The following is a 19,911-nucleotide window of genomic DNA, read 5'->3' on the forward strand; positions in this document are numbered from 1 at the left end:
GCTCAGTTGTACTTAAGAATGTTAGTGATGCGGGAACGAGGAAGCTCAAAGCGGAAGTAGATCCTGAAGGCCCGAATCATAATGAGTGCTCTGGGGATTCTCAGCATCCCCCATGGAGACATCTGATCCACGAGCTCCGCTATCTCAAACACCTCAAAACAAAGAGAGGCGGATGGTTGAAACATTAACGTGCCTTAAGTAAACCTGTCTAAGCAAATTCCAGGCTGTAAAAAAAATACAAGTGCAGTAAAATAGTAAATGTCGCAATATACCTGCAACACCAGGGACACCCAGATGAAAAACACCATGAATCCATCAAACATGCACCAGCGATCCTTCACATAGGAGTTATCCCCCTGTGCAGAGAGGAGGAAATGGCAATGGAACAAATCAACAGTTAACACTCCAGAAACAAGAATGAAACACTTTTAATGATGAGAAACAGCCCACGGCTTTCCTTTGTACCTCACACGCACGTACATAAACACACACAAACATACGCGGTACAACCTCTATTATAAAGAGCAGCCAGGAGCTTGTCAGGAATTAACAGCAAGCCCATACAGCATCAACGCAACATCAACAAACATTAAAAAACAGTACTGTTGAACCAGGGCTGTTTGTTAACTGTAGTCAAAATGGAGATCACATTCCGCAATGAAAAACAAACAAAAGTAATGGTAATGATGCCATCCATTCAATTTTTCGACACTGTAAAGAATTTCTCTGTAAAATAAATTATTTGACAATGCACCTACTGTAATTTATTCTAACAGTATAGTAATGTATTTTGAATTACAGTATATTACCATAGGATAACAGTGGGTGGTGTGGTAATTATACACCGTATCTAGTATGCGAACCCTGTATCGGTCCATCGTGGTGAAGAGGGAGCTGAGCCGGAAGGCCAAGCGCTCAGTATCCCCGTCGATTTACGTCATTCCCTCACCTTTGGTCACGAGCTGTGGCTTGTTACCCAAAGAATAAGATCCCTGATACAAGCTACTGAAATGAGTTTCCTCCGCAAAGGTGTCCGGGCTCTCCCTTAGAGATAAGGTGAGAAGCTCGGTCATCCGGGAGGGGCTCAGAGATGAGCCACTGCTCCTCCACATTGAGAGGAGCCAGATGAGGTGGCTCGGGCATCTATCAGGATGCTAACTGTACACCTTCCTGGTGAGGTGTTACGGACATGTCCCACTGGGGGATGGAGGCCCCAAGGATGATCCAGGACACGAGAGATTATGTTTGCCAGTTGGCTTGGGAACTCCTAAACATCCACCATGATGAGCTGGACGATGTGGCTTGGGAGAGGGAAGCCTGGGCTTCACTGCTTAAGCTGCTGCCCCCGCGACCCGACCTCAGATAAGCGGAAGACAAAGGATGGATGGATCAACTGTTATTTACTTTAAAAGGGAAGTCAACCTAAACATGTTTTTCAAGAATATGTTCTATGCAGACCCACTAGCAAGGCATTCGGATTAATATTGCGTTTGTGGAATATGAGTTGAACAGCGGAATCCACCCCTTTTAAGCCATCTCAGGGAGCAGCCATTGTGTTACTTCTGTCGACTGAAAATGAGCATCTGTGATGTTCGCTTCACTTGCTGCTCCGACATTAGCTCACACTTCTGCCTGCTATAACTAAACTCGCAATCCAACTGAAACCATAGTTGCCCGACCAGTATAAGGTATCTCAGTTAGCACAATTTCAACTTCAGTTAGTCCGTTATTGATGGATGCCCGGTTTATGGACAAATGATGGGACACTTTAAAAAAATGATGTACTAAGCACTGACAGAAGTTTATTTTCATCTGTCAGCGTAATCATCACTAACTGGGTCAAGTACTGACAGACCTCTCAGTCCGTCACTGACAGACGCCCGTTTTGCTGACGTCTGTTTTTGCGGAGGTGAGGGTGGGGGAGCAAACAAACGGACCGCCGATGGACCGACGGACTTCTGACAGACTAACCATTACAATTTGGTTCGCCTTGAAAAAAATGACGAACATACGAACGACGGACGGTCCCCAGGCCGTTGACATAACGAATGAGGGACTGGAAAAAAATAAAAATAATAAAATGTAAAATGACCTTCTCTGATTATATCAACAATTATCTGCTTTCTACATGCTAGGAGCTAGTAAGATAGCCAGCATCGGTTTAACGTTATTGTTGGAGCATTATATGGTTTAATGTTACAAACAACTACCACCAAACTTTTTGTTAACATACCACGATGTCTTTGTGGTGAACTGTGACGTGTCTCTTCAGGTTTGTTGTTTTTTTTACCATGTACCTTGTGTCCATATTCCTTCCCTTTTGACTAAAATCAAGCACAAGGTTGTTTTTTTCCCTCCACTTCAATGTAGTGAAAATGTGTCCATATATCACATCCTCTCTTTCTCCAGGGCCCCGTGCAAAACATGACCATTATTACTTCACTTTTACGCATTTGTTATTTTGCCGTGACCAGCAACTCGCCAACTTCCGACCTCACGTTACTTTGCCATGAATCGCGCAAGAACTCGCCAACTAGCATTATTTTGCCAAAAATTGCACGACAACTGGGTCGAGAGAGCGACACCAAGAAACCATATATTAATTTTCGTCTCATCTTTGCTCGTAAACTATTTTTATTTAATGAACTACATTTTCATCAATGTTTATTAATGGAGTTTTTAGTCCCGTGTAGTCTAGTTGACGAACATATTTTCATCTAGTTTCCATTAACAAAATTAACGCTACAACCATGGAATGTTGAACAACATCCACAAAAAAGGTCCATTACAGGAACCCTACAGACTTATGGGACTCATGGAAAATAAATACCATCCGTACCGCATTACTTCAACTGTGTTTACATTTGCTTTATTAACTGAGTTCATGTTTCTTAACTTTTTAGAAAAGCAAAATATGAAACATTTTATAGTATACTATTTTTTATTTTAACAAGATGGATTTTTTTAAAATGGCAATTTATAGTAACTTAGGAAATTTAATCAGCTGGCCATACAATAATACCTCCAGCAGGGGTCACCAATCCTGGTCCTCGGGGCGCCTATCCAGCACATTTTCCATCTCTCCTCACTGCAACATACCTGATTCAAATGATCAGCTCATCAGCAAGCTCCTCAGAAGCCTGATAACAATCCGGATCATTTGAATCAGGTGTGTTGCAGTAGGGAGACATGGAAAACGTGCAGGATAAGGCGCCCTCAAGGACCAGGATTGGTGACCCCCGACCTACAGTATGTAGATTAGAAAAAGATAAATCTAATTACCTAAACAGTCTTCAGTTAGTATACTCAATAGGTTTCTCTTTACCAAATCATAATCCAAATCCTTTTTTGACTCCCACCCACAGAGCAAAAAACATAAGGATGTGTCAACAGGTATATATGAGTAATTGTCTGATTTTGAGCATTCCGCCCATGTGAGGAAATAAGAAGCAACCTGTTTTCGACACGATAAGCCGAGGAAAATGACAAAAGCCCTGAGGTACAAACAAAGTGAAATGTCAAGGGGACATTGGATGCAGAAGGAGAGCATGAGGAAGAAAAACTGCAAAATAGCAGGATGTCAGATAAACACCATACCAAACAAAATCATGAAATTGTTTGTTCATACAGTCACATAATCCAGTATAGGTTTTTCAATTTAAAGTGAATCATTGGTGTCACATGAAATTTTAAAGAGTTTTGAAGACAATTGTATTATTTTTTTTAGAATGAAAGGAGGATGTATTAAGGCTCCAATGCTGTTTTCAACCATTGGTAAATCAAACCGTGTCCTCATCTGCCTCCTTGTTTGTTATACTTAACATGCCAAGTTAGCTGTTGACACTTTATACAGCCACCAGCTGTCCCTTCCTGGATGCTTCTGTTGAACCTTTTCTGGCTCCCTTAGAACAGTAAAGTTTACCGCATTTTACTGAATACGTCCATTCCTACATTTATTTTCCACTAGTCCTCACTAGGATCACATCTTAGGTCCAACGAACATTTAGCGATACGCCGAAAATCCATTGGACACTGGAGTACGGGATTCGGCCACAAGATTTCATAAGTGGCCGAGTCTCAGTGACACTCGGGAGACGGGGAGCGCAGCAGCTATGGTGGGTCCGTTAAAACCAAAAGGGGATGAGAGCGATGCTCTTGTGTGAACCTGTCTTTGCGCCGAACTGAAGCACTTTACAGCGACGTATGAAGTGTCGATCAATGTGTTGCGCAATTTACATTCGTTTTCCCTGCTACTAGCTGACTTCTTCATCAAGGCACCAGCCGCTAATTACACTTTTGGTATGTCAGCCAGCTTGTGAAGTTGCTGGCTCAGCCTAGGTCCATAGCTAGTCATTTGGGGCTCAAGGCAAACACCGTCAAGCAGCTTGGATATGATATTTAATGCGGTTCCAGCCAGACTTCTGTGAAAAGTGTACTAGATTACCCAAGCACTTAATTTGACTGTTTCACATTTTCATGTCAGTTTAATCTTAGCAAATAGGATGGCTTCTCCGTCTTCTGTTTACTTTACGTCTTGTAATCCCTTTGTGAGAATGATACTTATCAGAAGTGTAGCCTGTTGCCGGAGGTGGGCATTCCGTCAGGCTGTCAGACCGGTCCGTCAGCACGTCACTGACTGATGCCCGTTTTGCTGACAATTGACGAATGAGGGGTACTGGTGACAGTGGATTCAGTCAGAGTAATCGTCACTAACTGGGTCAAGTATTGATGGACCTCTCAGTCCGTCAATGACAAATGCCAGTTTTGCTAACGTGTTCTTTTTTGGGGGGATGGGATGCTGTGAATAACCGACAGACCCACTGAGGGACCGATGGACTTCTGACGGACTGATGGAAAGACCAACTGGCGATTACAGTTCGGTTCGGCTTGAAATAAATGACGGACTAACAAATAACGGACCGGGCAAAACATAGTAAGATGGCCACCTCTGCTTGTTACTGACTTAGGACGTCATTGTGGACTCATCGTCGTTGTACTGGCCCGGTCGGACTAGCATCTGTAACATCTTGGTGGCCTTACACAGCGATGTACTGACCACTTGCTTCCACCTTCTACTTTCCACGCGTAAGTAACGTAAGCGCGTCATACTCACGTTAACATGTGTGCGTCCAGCCCAGTGAAGCTTTTTGTGACCGTCTACGTGGATCAAAAAAAATCTTAAAAATCTTTGATTCTCTATTTCTATTCAATGTATTTTGATGAGGCGCAAAATCCAAATTTGTCAAGTGTGATGCTTATTTCAACCCTGTATTATGTTGCATGCTAAAATGCTAGTTGCTCAAGTGAAGTTGCACAAAGGCTGTTAAACCCTTTTTTAATGCCTTATATTTTTGATACAAGAAATGCGAATTTAAGTTTAAATGCATTTCGTCGCTGTCATGTGAAAAACACTTATCTCCATTTTTTGTCATTTTTCTTATTTTGACATGTGTGGTGTTTCCGCATTAGACATCGCATTAATGTGAAAATTCAAAAAGTTTCCAAAATTGGAGATACGTGTTTTTCACAGGACAGCGACGATATGTGTATTTGTTTGAAATTGCCACACTGAAAATGTATCTAAACAATACAGTTTCCCGCTTTGCACAATGTGAATTTAAGAAATAAAAACTGCTGATTATATGAAAAGGAAAGCAATTTTTTTATTATTAAGTGATATGCATTAAGTAAAAATATAGCTTACCCAAATACAGGATTATGCTGTAGAATTTTTAGCAGGATAGTCGAATCCTGAAATATTCAATAGCTGCAGCCCTACATACACCTTCCCCATTATCTTGTTGTATTTTTATTGTTAAAAACCTTACTTCAGGTCCCTGGAATTAATCTGAAAAAAATGCTCCTCAAAATTAGTAAATTACTTCTTACATGTAGTCAATGATTAGCAAAATTGCTAATCAAAGAAAAAAAGTTATTTTCTATCCTTGATATTTACAATTTAATACCGTATGTACATGTTGATGAAATAGCGAAGCTTGTGGTAAAAATGTATGCGAGCGGTGTGCACCTCGCCGGGTCCACTGAAGTGAATATGAGCGAGCCCCATCTTTCCATACAGTATATCCAGACTTTCCACTTTACCGCCTACATCCTCTTTCTGTAGGAACCTGCGCCTCCCTTGACTGACACTATCTTTTTATGGATTTAAAAAAAAAAAATGGTACAGCGTAACATATTGAATGGGGAGCCTCTGAAGGTGATACAGGCTCCTACAGTTCAAATCACAGGGAGTCCCCACATTAAATAGTTCAATGAGTGGGGAGGGTGGCCAAATGTCATTTTTTGTGGTGCTTCGAAAGCATCACACACTGCGTGGCAGCACTTAGCTGATGCTTATCCCAACTCTTACTTAATTCTTAATCAAAACCAAGTAAAAATGAAGGTATGTAATAATAATAAGATTATTATTACTACATAAAAATAAATACGTAATTTGCCAACTTTACTTTTGATGAAGGTATATTAAGGTTAATTTTGAAGAAAATTAATTTGTTCGTCACCGTTAAATAAATGCAATGCTGGTCGCTACCTTGATAATTCCCCTGATGTGCATCTTGGCGATCATCTCAGCCGTGTAGAGGAACATGAGCAGTGTGTCCAGCGTGAATGTCACATACTGCAGGGGCGGGTAGTGCTCAAATGTCTTGGGCGTGTTCATGCACACCGAGATGACGCTGATGATGGCACAGGCTCTCAGCAGGGTGTGAACCCACTACAGGAAGTTCAAAGACAGTTTGCAGACTTTCTTAGCTTTGGTGAGTTGTGTATTTAAAAGGGAAAACTAAATAAGCAAAGAAACAAAAACACAAAGTACTTTAAATATTGCAATTTTTATTTTACTTATTTTATTATAGTTTAGTGAGAGTGAATAACACCTCATTATACTCAAATGACAGTTAAGCATGTTAGGTCTTTAATTTTATATACACATATATACACACACACATATATATATATATATACACACATACATATATTTTATTTTATTTTTTTTACAACAACATGGAAGTCAGCCAGGGTCACGAAAAGAAGTGTGTTTTCGCGACAGACAAGTTGATAAAACTGCACTCACTGGTTTGTTGATCCAGAAGATGTCCGCGCTGTCTGCTAGGGTCTCATCAGGCCCAAAGTCGGTCATGGGCTGGGTCTCGACCCTGGAGCTTTGTTTCCTCTTCAGCATGCTGGGGCTTGCCGTGCTATACAGAGAGTGGATCTGACAGAGAGAGCAGGTAGACCACCTAGTGACCAAAGCTACACCAGGGAAGCCACAACATTCTGTTTCTGCATTCAAGTCCGGACAGTAATATGTGGAGCTCAGGTCAACCTTAAGTTATTTAGTGTAGCTCAGAGGCAGAACAGTTGCGACTAAAGATGTATGGGTACATTGATAACATTTGTTTAAGTTCTCATGAACTCAACATTGATTCAAGAGTTAGCTTATTGTTACATTTAGGTTAGGTTTAATTTTATTAGTGCATAAATGCATACAAGTACAGGACATTTAATTACTATTGTAGAACATAATTGTCCTTGTTTTGGACATTTATTATAAAGTATTTCCTCATATAGGACCATGGGGTGTTTATTCACTGCAGAGTGTACTTAGGTGTCTATTAGACCCAAAGCATTTGTCAATTATCGTTTGGTGGCGGCTGTTTTTGTGCAAATGCATTTCAATGGTAACATTAAAATGATATATATTTATTTTTCCCACACACAAATAACGATCATTTAAATGATCTATCCATCCATTTTCTATACCACTTATGCTAAATTGAGCGTTGGGTGAGCTGGGGCTTGTCACTGCTGACATTGGGTGAGAGTGGGGTACACACTCACCGCCAGTAAATCTTGACAAACCAAACCACTCACACTCATTTAATCATGTCATCAGCCCCAAGTTATCGCTGTGCACACTGGAAGTCCACTGACTTGTTTTCCAGATTTGGTCAAGTGACATTTCGCACAAGGCAGATAAAATAAAAGGAGTCGATTAGGGATGAGACATTTATTTAGGTGGACCCAGTGTAGTAATGAAAAGGTAATTCAGCCACCTTGAGGTACCACTTTTTAAAAAATGAAAAATCAGATGTCTATTTAGAGTGAGGCATTTATTTAGGTGGACTGAGACATTTCAGTCTGTCAGGGGCCTGGCATCTATTAGAGAGGACACCACTCTTTGGGGAAACCAGGTCATTTTGATGTTTTATGTATAGAAAAAATACCCGGACTTGAACTGCCAGAACAGAGTTGTCTTTCTAAACGTGTTCAACACATGATGCTATCATGTTACACGACAAAGGACACATGGGACACAGGACAAGTGTAGCCACACTGGATCACGTCCAGCAACTTACCATTGTGTCAAGATCACGCATGATCATCATCAAGAAGTTTATGCAAGTGTGAGTCTTCTTAATTGAGAGTATGTGCATGTGTACAGTGGATAGAAAAAGTTGTGTTGACTTTTTGAATCCGCTGCACAAAGTGAAAAAGGTGTGTACAGGCTGTGTGAGCATATGAACAGAAGAAGAAATGACACTCTGAATGGACACAAAGCGCACATACCAAAGGGAAAAGTAAAGCTGAAATTGCTCCAGCACTGCACATAACATGCGATCAGGCATACCCTGCAAATAACACACAACAGTTAGTCAACATCATGGCTTAAATGGCGTACATTTACACTATACCCACATCTACATTACGCTCAGAGAGACAGGAATGCCCACCACATCTGACATCAAGGCATATATGCGACACGTTCTGTGAATGGGTGACCGAGTGTGGAGGAGGAAGACGGGGCGGACGAAAAGGCAAAGTGGAGGTGGGGGGGGGGTTTGGGACTCACTGTGAGGCTCCTCATTGGTGCGTTCATCCCCAGGGCACAGAGAGGTGGAGGGACCAACCAGAAAGAGCGAAGATGCAAAAAGCAAGAGTGTCCTCAGGGCTTCGATTTGCTGCGGCAGCAGTCAGCGGTGGACACAATGGTAGAAAAGAGGAGTGGGTGGGAGAACAATACATAAAACAGTGGGATCAACTGACATTAAAAATACAGTGTAATGAAATTCCATCGCTGTGTGATGCCCCAAAACTTGTGTACTTTCGGAATTCTACTCAAAGTAAGCACATTCTACAAAAAAAACAACAACAAAAAAAAAGGGCTGTGCCAAAGGTGGCAAGGAGAAAACGTGTGACTATGACCAAAAAACTATAATGAATGTACATCGAAATGGGGAATGGCCTGGATGCTCAGTACAAAATGAGCAATACAGGCTACTAAATATAAATTTCATAAACATTTATTTGAACAAAGTTGATAATACGATTAACTACCGGTAATTCCAGCAATACATACAGTGTCATGAAAAAGTATTCTTATTTTTTAGAATAGTTTCGTCACTTTTTTCAACATCATCAAACAGATGTAAATATCAGAAAAAGGTAAAGCAAGTTAAACAAAAAATAGTTTTTAAATAGTTACTTTATTTGGTGGAAACTATTCAAAGTTACCTGGCCCTGTGTGAAAAAGTACTTTTTCCCCCACATTAAATCATAACTGTCAAATCACATTTTTTGGGAAAGCTGAGTTAATTTTCATTGACCACACCCAAGCCTGAATACCTGCAAAACTGCTCACTCAGGAAATCCATTAAATTGAACCTGACAAAACAAAGTCAGCCAAAAGATCTCAAGCCGCAACAAAATGCAACAATCCAAAGAATTTCAAGAATGGATAAGAAGTAAAGTTCTTGACATGAGTGCAGGCCTCCCTCGTCTCTGTTAAAGACCATGTAAGGTGAATTTTTATGATTTGTTTTCGAAATACATTAAACACATTTGAAGATACGTGCTGACTGGCTCACTATACATGTTTCAGTTCAATTCAAGATCCTTTTATTTGTCTTGGTAAAAGTGAACTTTATTTCGACCATTATACGCAGTGAAATTTTGTCTTTAAACCTTTAAATCGTCGCAGTCATGTGAAAAACACTTACATCCATTTTACCTCCAACCGGGGTGTTATTCAACAGTTTGAAGCATCCTCAGTGAGAGAAGTATCACATAAGGTCACACGCTTTTGGTCCTAATTACATGGTGTATTTAGGGTACTTTCATGTTGGGAACTTGCAAACACATTTCGCCATTCGGCACATTTTAACAGAAGAAAAAGGATTATTGTCGAGAAGCCAAAATGGAAATCATGATTGAATTTCAATTAATTGCCCAGCTCTATATGAATGTCAGACGCTGCAGCCGGGGAGACAACGAAGTAATTAAGGTTGCTTTCCAAGTACAACCTCTAAATTCGAATTATTTAAATCAAAAGTCAAACAAATTGGAAAATGTGTTAGGTTATCGTGGAGGAGGACCCAAACGCAGGAGGCAAAAATTGTGTGCAATATAAAGTATTTACCGGTAACCTAAAACAAAAGGCAAACATGGTGCTGGGATAATACTAAACTAACAAAAATGTTGAAGACCCAAACAAACAACAAGGAATAAAACAACTCAACAAACACTAGGACTAGACTGGACTGACCTTGACTTTGAACAGTGACAAGAGAGGGCTTAGGCAAGACAGGACAGAACAGAACCAACAAGGGCTGAAAGAAAGCTGGCAACTAAATACAGACAAGTTAACGATACAACGAGGAACACGTGGACAAGACAGAGAGGGTAGGCGGAAGCTGGTTGGTTAACACAAGGGACTGGGACGACACGCACAGGTGGACTCAATAACTTAACGAGAGACGAAGGAACACAAGGAAAAGCATGAAACTAAACGCAAAAACAAAACTCAAAACACGGACCATAACAAAATGACCACAATTTGAGGATAATAATTACTCAAAAGTTGCACAAATCTTAGAGAATGTCAGTGGAGGGACAAAAGCAAATATTGCTTGAATTCAAAAAGCATCTTTGGGATTAACTACTTGTTTTGTTGTCATGTCATGTTTTCAACTACAGAAGGGCCCCAGGGATTGCAAAGAGGAGATAGAGTGACAACAACCATAGAATAAGAAATGCAACTTATTGTGACACAGCCTTAGCATATCTGTTTTGGCTGCTCAGTGCACAATGACAATTTATCAACTTTATCAGCCAAGTGTCACAAAAAAAGGCAAAAACAAATCTCAGCATGATGATAGGAGAGTAAAAGCTGACCCTTGTTTGTCTTCCCATTTAAATTGCACTCACATTTAGAAACAATTAGAGCATGTGATTATTGCACTTAACATATAGAGATGTGAGAAAGAGTGACAAGAAAATCACAAGGCCTGGCTGCTATTATGTGGGAGGAATGGTGGTGAGAACTGCAATTAATTTTCCATTTGGGGGAGAGAGGACATGTTCCTCGCAGGCAGGATGCAATCACATTAATTGTAAGTCTGGATGTGTGTGGAGGATTCATTTCCCGCCTTTGGAACTCTTCATAAAAAACAAACACAAGAAAGTACTTGTCAAGAGTATAAGTACACATATCTTAAATGTCCACCAAAGCTTACATAAAAGCGGCTTCATTTATTGAGTACCTTCCACAAATTTGATGAAAAAAGACGAAAGTAGTATGCTCTGCCCTGCCTGCTCAATGTCAAATGGATAAAACAATGACTTAATTTAATAAGGGGAAAATATATATCTTTCTGATTAAGTAATTGTCCCCCTTTGTTAATTCAGTTAACTGCTATTAATCATGGTTTTTGAAAAGCTGAGTTTCATTTCACTGGCTACAACCAGGCCTGATTGCCGCCAGCTTTTTTGAATCAAGAAAGCATACACTGCAGGATCTCAAAATGAAATGCATTGATCCACAGTACAAATCAAGAACAAATAAGATTGATTGAAATGATTGAAATATATCAGTCTGGCCATTTCCTAGACATTCAGACAGCAGTAAACCACAGTCAAGAGTCATTTTCCACAAATGGAGAAAACTGGGACTTGTCCACTGACAAGATATATGTTTTTGGAATTGGGCGACCCGTTACATCCTGCATACGAAAAACACAGCATTTGTGAAAATAACATAACGCCAAGAGTCCAACACAGCGGTGGCAATGTGATGTTCTGGAACGGCATTGCTATTCAGGGCCTGGACCACTTGCTGTGATTAATGGAATAGTGACCGCCACTGTCGACCAGAAAATCCTGTCTGTGAGCACCCGGCCATCAGTTTGAGCAATTTGAACCCTCAAGTGTAAGAACTCTTGGGTAAACAGGAAGCTCATATTAGAAAAGCCTCAAATATGACTGAGTCAAAACAATTCTGTGAAGAAGAGTGTACCAAAATTCCTTCAAAGAGATGTGAAAGTCATGTCCAGTTAGGGCTGGAAATTGAATCATGATTTTGATTTTGGCTTCTCTCGATCTTTAAAAATATACCGGTACTCGAAAAAAACAACTAAGGTGCCTAACACCGTGGTGCATTTCCAAGTTCCCGAAATTGTGAAAGTACCCTGAATGCACCATGTTGCTTGCATAGCAAGCGTGTAGTGTATGATTGTGATTCTAACGTCTCTGTTTAATAACACCTAATTGGAGATTAGAAACTACACCCAAAAAGAATTACACAAATTGCATATTTAAAAACAAAATATGCTTTGTTTTTAAAACACTGTTAGCAAAAGTCAATACAAATGCTAATGGCAAATTAGCATTGACTTCGGAGTGATATTGCTTCAAAAAACGAATATTCACACACAACTGCTGAAAAACATACCCACAAGTAAAATAGCAGTACTCAATTGCAAATATTCTTCCCAATCAGTGAAAAACTAGTTATATGAGTTCAATCTTAACTTTCTTCTGTTCTCATGTACTCATGTACTCCATCCATGCACGGCACCATACTACAGTACGGAGCCCCTAAGGTGACATGGAAGTAAAAAAAAGCCCTTTGCGTTCTCTCTCAAAAAACTTTGCGTTCCCTCACAAAGATTGCGTTCCCTCGCAAAGGTTTGTGTTCCCTCTGAAAGATTGCGGGATTCCATGTTAGCCCATTAAGTCCCAAGACTTGTGAAAATAACATAAGATAAATTAAATATGCTAAAGAGATAAGGGTAATGCTTGTTCAATGCTTCAATGTGTGTAAAGGTGCAAGGCAAAAAAGGTGTGGATGCAGCGGAATAAAAATGCAAGAGGCTTCAATTTCACATGTCATTTTGTACTTAACAAATGAAGAGAGTGTTCAAGAATAAAGTGTTGAACGTGCAGGGATAAAAAGGCACGAGACTATAATGATAGTTTTGAGTAGTTGAGTTTTAGTAGTATCTAGCTAATAAGTACTACATTTTGAAATCAGTGAACAACCGTTTAAATAATCATGACTTCAATCCCAATCAAATCATTATTTTTATTTTTTTTATTTTTTATTTTTCCATTATCATCCAGCCCTACCTCCAGTTATCAAGAAACGCTTGATTTCACAATCAGTTTTAGGTTCAGGAGCAAATTCATTTTCACACAAGGCTGAGATAGGTTCGGCTCATTTTGACATTTTATCTAAATAAAATCATTTTCAGAATCACCATTTTTTGTGAGATATTGTAATTGGTTTGAGTCACTTGATTTTGATTATCTGCCGATACTGAGTCCAGATCTGGCAATGCAGAGAAAAAAAATACATCCAAATAAACAATTCTTGGATACCTTTATATATGGCTACAAGTCAAGTGCAGAAGTGACTCAAACCAAGTAAACAAATAAAATCTTTTCAACCATATCAGTGACAACTACGTGAACAAATTACATTTCAGGGTTTGACACAAATGGTGACTGACTGTGTCAGGCCACACACAGATCACTGATGCTGGCCCGACCGGGTACAAATTTCATTAATAAATGTGATGAAATCAACATATTCTTGCTTTTTAATATCTAATATTCAGTATTTTGTGTGTTATCCATTTGAATTGATCAATCATCTTTACTCTTTTTATCCTCGCTGTGCACATTCGATCATCCCCTTTCAATGTGCATTGTAGGTAGCCTAGTAGGTACTGATCACTGATTCTACACACTGATCCATTACTTCAGCGGTGTCAAACTCATTTTAGATGGGGGTCACATAATAGTTGTGGTCTCCCTCGGAGGGCCGTTATGACTGTGAACCCATATAAACATTATATGATCACATATACGCAACAAATTGATGGATAGCTAGTTTTCAAATTTGAAGCCGGGAAGTAATTGTTTGTTCAATTATTTTTCTGTTTATTTTATAGGGGAGAAGTGGTGACAAATAACACATTGCAGTATCTCAGTGTTGTTAAAAGTGAAAACAATTTGCAAAAAACAGGAAGTTGACGCACATGATTTGCCTTTGATTGGCCACATGATATGAGGTTGCGGGCCGGATCTGGCCCCCAGGCCTTGACTTTGACACCTGTGCATTACTTCATCCACAGATAGGCCTATACTGTATATACTGTATACTATAGCATTACAAATTTCATCAAGTATTGTTTTAAATCACAATTTCTATATACTGGCGAGTGGAGGGAGTAGATATTTTTCTAAGTGGCTACCTGGATCACCCACTGATGCTAAGTACTGTGCTTGCATGTATTTTGGCCACTAAGACTACACACTTCTCTACTTCATCAACTGGTAGGCCAACAATTATAACTCTCATTAAGTGTTTTAAATCATATTATCTTTGTACTGGTGAGTGGAGAGTGTGGATATTTTTTGATCGCATGTACTTGCATGCATTTAGGCCACTGAGATTACATGCTTTGCTATTTCATCCACACGTAGTCCTACACTGGAAAGTTTTGCCCTGGTTGATGCAAGGACACTTGTTCGAGTTTTCTCCCAGGTAAACCCAACAACCTGCCTTTTGGATCCAATTCCCACATTTCTTTTTAAGACATTTTATGGATTTTTTGAAGAACAAATTTTAAATATAGTCAATTGCTCTCTTCAGACAGGCGTCTTCCTTTAAAACGGCGGTGGTGAAGCCCCTTCTGAAGAAGAGCGGTTCTGACCCGAGCGTTTTTAATAACTACAGACCCGTATCCAACTTACCGTTTTTAAGTAAGATTTTAGAAAAACTGGTTTTCATCCAGTTGAATCATTTTTTAAATACAAATAATATTTTTGAGAAATATCAATCTGGTTTTAGGATGAACCACAGTACGGAGACTGCTCTTTTAAGGATCTTAAATGATATTAGGTGCACTGCAGACGTGAGAAAACTCACAGTCTTGGTGCTACTGGATCTAAGCGCTGCTTTTGATACAGTAGATCACCAAATTTTATTAAATAGACTTAAAAATCTAGTGGGCATCTCTGGTACTGTTTTTGACTGGTTTTATTCCTATCTCACAGACCGATATTTCTTTGTAAGTATGGATACTTGTTCCTCTAAAACTCATGAAATCAAATGTGGGGTTCCTCAAGGTTCGATTTTAGGCCCCTTACTTTTTAATCTTTATATGCTTCCCCTCGGGGATGTCATCAGGGGACACGGCATCAGCTTTCACAGCTATGCTGATGACACGCAGCTGTATATTGCCGTGTCTCCTGATGACACAGGACCCATTGATACCCTTTTAAATTGCATTTTAGATATCAAGTCATGGATGGCAGATAATTTCCTACAGCTCAATGAGGACAAGACTGAGGTTTTAGTTATCGGTCCCGAAGGTCAGAGAGAGAAGCTTTTACCAAAACTACACATTTTTAATCCCTCACACTGTGTGAAGAACCTTGGCGTCATTTTTGACTCTGAGCTCAGTTTTATTCCTCATATTAAAAATGTAACCAAGATTGGTTTTTATCACCTTAAGAATATCGCCAGAGTCCGCCCGTTTCTCTCTCAGGCTAACACGGAAGTGCTGATGCATGCCTTTATTTCCTGTTGTTTTTCCCGGCCTTTTATTTATTCCAAGGGTGAGGACCAAAATGCATGGCGAGGCTGCATTCAGCCATTTTGGTCCTCACCTTTGGAATAGCCTGCCAGAGGATGTCAGGTCTGCAGAGACTGTTGATATTTTTAAGAGGAAGCTCAAGACACACCTTTTTAGTTTGGCTTTCAACAACTTTTAAATAATTTATCTTTTCTTTTGATTGAAGATAATTCTATGTTTTGCTTTGAATGTTTTAAAGCACTTTGAGTTGCATTTTTATGTATGAAAAGTGCTATATAAATAAAATGTGATATGATACATGGAATGAATTTTGTTCAGTACCAGTGGTGCTTCTGGCAGGACCACCATATCTTGGCTAATGGTAGACGGTTAGACTCTGCACTACAAATTTCTTGGTCATGGCTGCCGAAAATGGCCCAAAAGTGCATTTTTTGTTTTGGACTGAAAGAGAAAGAGAATTTTGTGGTGACACAAGAAAAAAAAAAGTGACCGGGACATGACTGTATAATGGAGGAATGAATGAATTAGCTTAATGTCGCTAACTTTGGCTCGCCTGATCACCGCTACACTTAATAAATTCATACCAGTGGCAGCAGGGCCATGGAAAACAACAAGGGCAGCGATGCAAAGTGACGCTTTGTCACCAGATTATGTTCAATAATAAGTGGACAACAAGCGTGTTTTCACGTGAACTTTATTCATATATGTTTTGGGGCAACACGCACCAACAACAAGACACTTCAAGGAACTGCGTTGTTACTGTCGAAATTCGACCAGACTTGTTGAAGTGGAGTTCAGGGTGAGTGATCTTTTTGTTTTTATTTGTTTTAATTTGCAAGCCTTTTGGTGGAATACCTGCACTCGTGAGGCTGTATGCCTCTCTTTTTTTTTTACTCCACCAACCTAACTCAAAATGTGACATTTTGTCATAAAACTAAGCTATCACTGTTCCATTTGGCAATACCTTTGTCCTTCAGGATTATTTTGTCACTTTGAAAAAAAGTCAAATTAACTTGAAATCAATCATATAGACTTGAAAACTTGAACGGAGCAGGACAACTCAATCTGAAACAGTTACTAATGCTCATTACTGTATGTAAAAAAATAAAGAAAGCAACAAAGTCAGAAATTAGGATGAGTAAGAATACTTTTTCACAGCACTGTATGAAGTTAGATTATGCAGCTGCTCCCTTACTTTTAAAGGAAAAACTCAAGGAAAAATGTTCTTTGCGATATATATATTTTTTGCCCCCACCAGTATAAACACTGTGTTCTGATTATATTGTGATTGTGGAATAAGAATTAAGCAGATTAGTCCATCCATTTTCATCAGTGTCATTTTGTGCCGTAATGCCCTCTGCTGTGGCCTGAAATTGACATCAAAATGCCCTTGGTCTTGCATTGTGAATGTCATGTGTCGAGACCTACTAAACAGGTGAGCAGTAAAATTGTTGTCTTGAGTTCCCCTTTAAAGCCTTTTCACAGTGCACTTGGTTAACCAGGAAGTAACAGAGAGGGTTTTCTGCTGGGAGGTCAATGGCTGTTACCATTCCTTCAACAACTCCAGCCCTCACCCCCACCCCCACACTTATTGGATGGGACTCCAGTCACCGCAACGGCGCTCTCATATAAAGCTTTTCCTTTTTTGTTCTATGTTTTTTAAGGGTGTGCCGGAGGGCGAATTGATCCTGGAATTGGTTAATTCTTTATAAATGTTTTTATTTCAGTAGAGTTTAAAAGGGGGCAACGTACAGAATAAAAATATAGTGTGTATACATATATACTGTATATAATATACTTACAGTAGTACAACTTTAGCTGTCTCTAGTCAAATAACAAAATACAGTAGCAGAATAGTGTAATTTTGTCAGATATTATCAAACCCAAAACCTCAATTGTAAAATTGAGTTATGACTTCAAATCAGATCACCGCCGCATGTCCAGTCAATCATTCATTCATTCATTCATTATCCATATCGCTTATCCTCACAAGGGTCGCGGGCATGCTGGAGCCTATCTCAGCTGTCTTCGGGCAGTAGGCGGGGGACACCCTGAATTGCTTGGCAGCCAATCGCAGGGCACACAGAGACAAACATCCGCACTCACAATCACACCTAGGGGCAATTTAGACAGACCAATCAACCATGCATGTTTTTGGAATGTGGAAGGAAACCGGAGTACCCGGAGGAAACCCACGCAGGCACGGAGAGAACATGCAAACTGCACACAGGGAGGCCAGAGCCAGGATTGAACCCACGACCTCTGAACTGTGAGGCGGACGTGCTAACCAGTCGACCACCGTGCTGCCCCTCCAGTCAATCAATTCAACTCTATTTATACAGCGCTACGCATATTTGAAAATGCAACTTAAAGTGAATTAAAATCAACCCCAAACCCACACCATGTGTCCACAAGGACGCAAGCACACGCGCAAACACACAAAAGAAATAAAAGGTAATGGAGCAATGACCTATCAAGGGTCCTACCATAACTACGAAACACAAATTAATACGTTTAGGATAGATAGTCGGAGTGCACTGTCACAACATTTACAAAGCTGTCCTACTGTGTTATTGACAAAAAGCTGCACACAATCATGGATTGCAATCAGGAAATGCGCGTCCATACAGAGACGAATGACACCAAGACAGCCAAGGTTACTATGGAAACGCGTTAGCGCTCAAGCGCTTCACTGTCTTGAAATCAAGCCAAGCCAAGAACAAGACGAATACCAAATACAGGGTCGATGAGCGTAATTAACAAAACCGTCCATAACATCTGACAATCGTGTTACATTGTATTTTAGCAATTACAAGCCCTGCCCCAAAAAAATAAATAATAAGTCAAGGCCTACTACGAAGGATGCTACATCTCCACTTCCGGTGCACAACAAGCTAGCAAATGAGAATTTCTCGCGCTCCAAATACAAACACAATGGCGGTACCAGCTGAATGTTAAAAGAATAATTCATATTTGGACACATAATAAAACCACTTACGGCAGCGGGTTTTCCCCCTCATCGACCGCGTCGCATCGTGTCCGTGACATCAGCTGTTTTCATCCGGTGCGTCTGTGCGTATGCGTGTACGTGGGGCTCGCGTGGGGGATGTGCGCGCGCGCAGCCTGCAATCTCATCAGCAGCAGCTGCAAGAGAGGCGCTCCGCGGTCTCCATGGTAACACACGACCGGTCCCTTCAAACTCCACACTGTTGTTAAGACTTTTAATGTTATATATTGTATTCATTCTTCATGTTAAGTAAGGATTTTGTGAGTCTATATATAACATTTTGGTGGAGCCTTAATCCAGACTGAAAAAATAAATAGTGAATGAAAGTTAAAAAAAAAAAAGTGAAGTAATCCATCACAGTCAACATTTGGCGTTGATTGATTAAAAGAATATTCACTTGGTGTAACCTAAAACTTTCAGGTTCAATAATTCAAGTAATGTTAAGTATTAAGGAAACGCAAACCTATTATTTTTGGTTGCCATAATTGAAAATAATTCAATTGGATTTAGGCCTCAGCACGCCTGCGAACTTCGTGGCGATAAGCGGTTCGGATAACGGATGAATGGATGGATTAATAAATAAAGAATCCTTTCAATTCAACCCGAAACTTTTTCTTTATATAAACCCATCCATCCATTATCTATACCGCTTCTCCTCACAAGGGTCGCGGGGATACTGGAGCCTATCCCAGCTGTCTTCGGGCAGTAGGCAAGGTACACCCTGAACTAGTTGCCATCCAATTGCAGGGCACACAGAGACAAACAAACATTCGCACTCACAATCACACCTAGGGGTAATTTAGAGTGTCCAATCAACCTACCATTCATGTTTTTGGAATGTGGGAGGAAACCGGAGTACCCGGAGAAAACCCACGCAGACACGGGCAGAACATGCAAACTCCACACAGGAAGGCCGTGGGCGGAATTGAACCCACAAGCTCTGCAGTGTGAGGCGGACGTGCTAACCACCGTCGACCATTTATGACCTTTATGTAAACCATA

General features: G+C 40.1%; 1 protein-coding gene across 6 annotated transcripts in view; it reads right to left on the bottom strand.

Moving 5' to 3' along the window:
• The window catches only part of nalcn (sodium leak channel, non-selective), a 103,718-nt gene extending 84,681 nt beyond the window's left edge, over positions 1 to 19,037 (bottom strand). Inside the window, exons 1-7 of one of the 6 annotated variants that reach the window (XM_086051831.1) lie at positions 18,901 to 18,959; positions 8,873 to 8,981; positions 8,590 to 8,651; positions 7,094 to 7,234; positions 6,551 to 6,733; positions 273 to 356; positions 13 to 152 (exon numbers count right to left, since the gene is read on the bottom strand). In XM_086051831.1, the coding sequence (XP_085907957.1) occupies positions 13 to 152; positions 273 to 356; positions 6,551 to 6,733; positions 7,094 to 7,234; positions 8,590 to 8,631 (590 nt within the window). In that variant the 5' untranslated portion in view covers positions 8,632 to 8,651; positions 8,873 to 8,981; positions 18,901 to 18,959. Of the gene's footprint in view, positions 1 to 12; positions 153 to 272; positions 357 to 6,550; positions 6,734 to 7,093; positions 7,235 to 8,589; positions 8,652 to 8,871; positions 8,982 to 9,645; positions 9,802 to 10,564; positions 10,733 to 18,900 lie in introns of those variants that run through there. The other 5 variants (XM_086051832.1, XM_086051835.1, XM_086051833.1 and 2 more) reach the window with 5 other exon arrangements.
• Positions 19,038 to 19,911: the final 874 nt, after the last annotated feature.

Source organism: Filicampus tigris, chromosome 14 (assembly GCF_054856515.1).
Source record: "Filicampus tigris isolate MCC_2025a chromosome 14, RoL_Ftig_1.0, whole genome shotgun sequence".
NCBI classification, from domain to species: Eukaryota; Metazoa; Chordata; class Actinopteri; order Syngnathiformes; family Syngnathidae; genus Filicampus; species Filicampus tigris.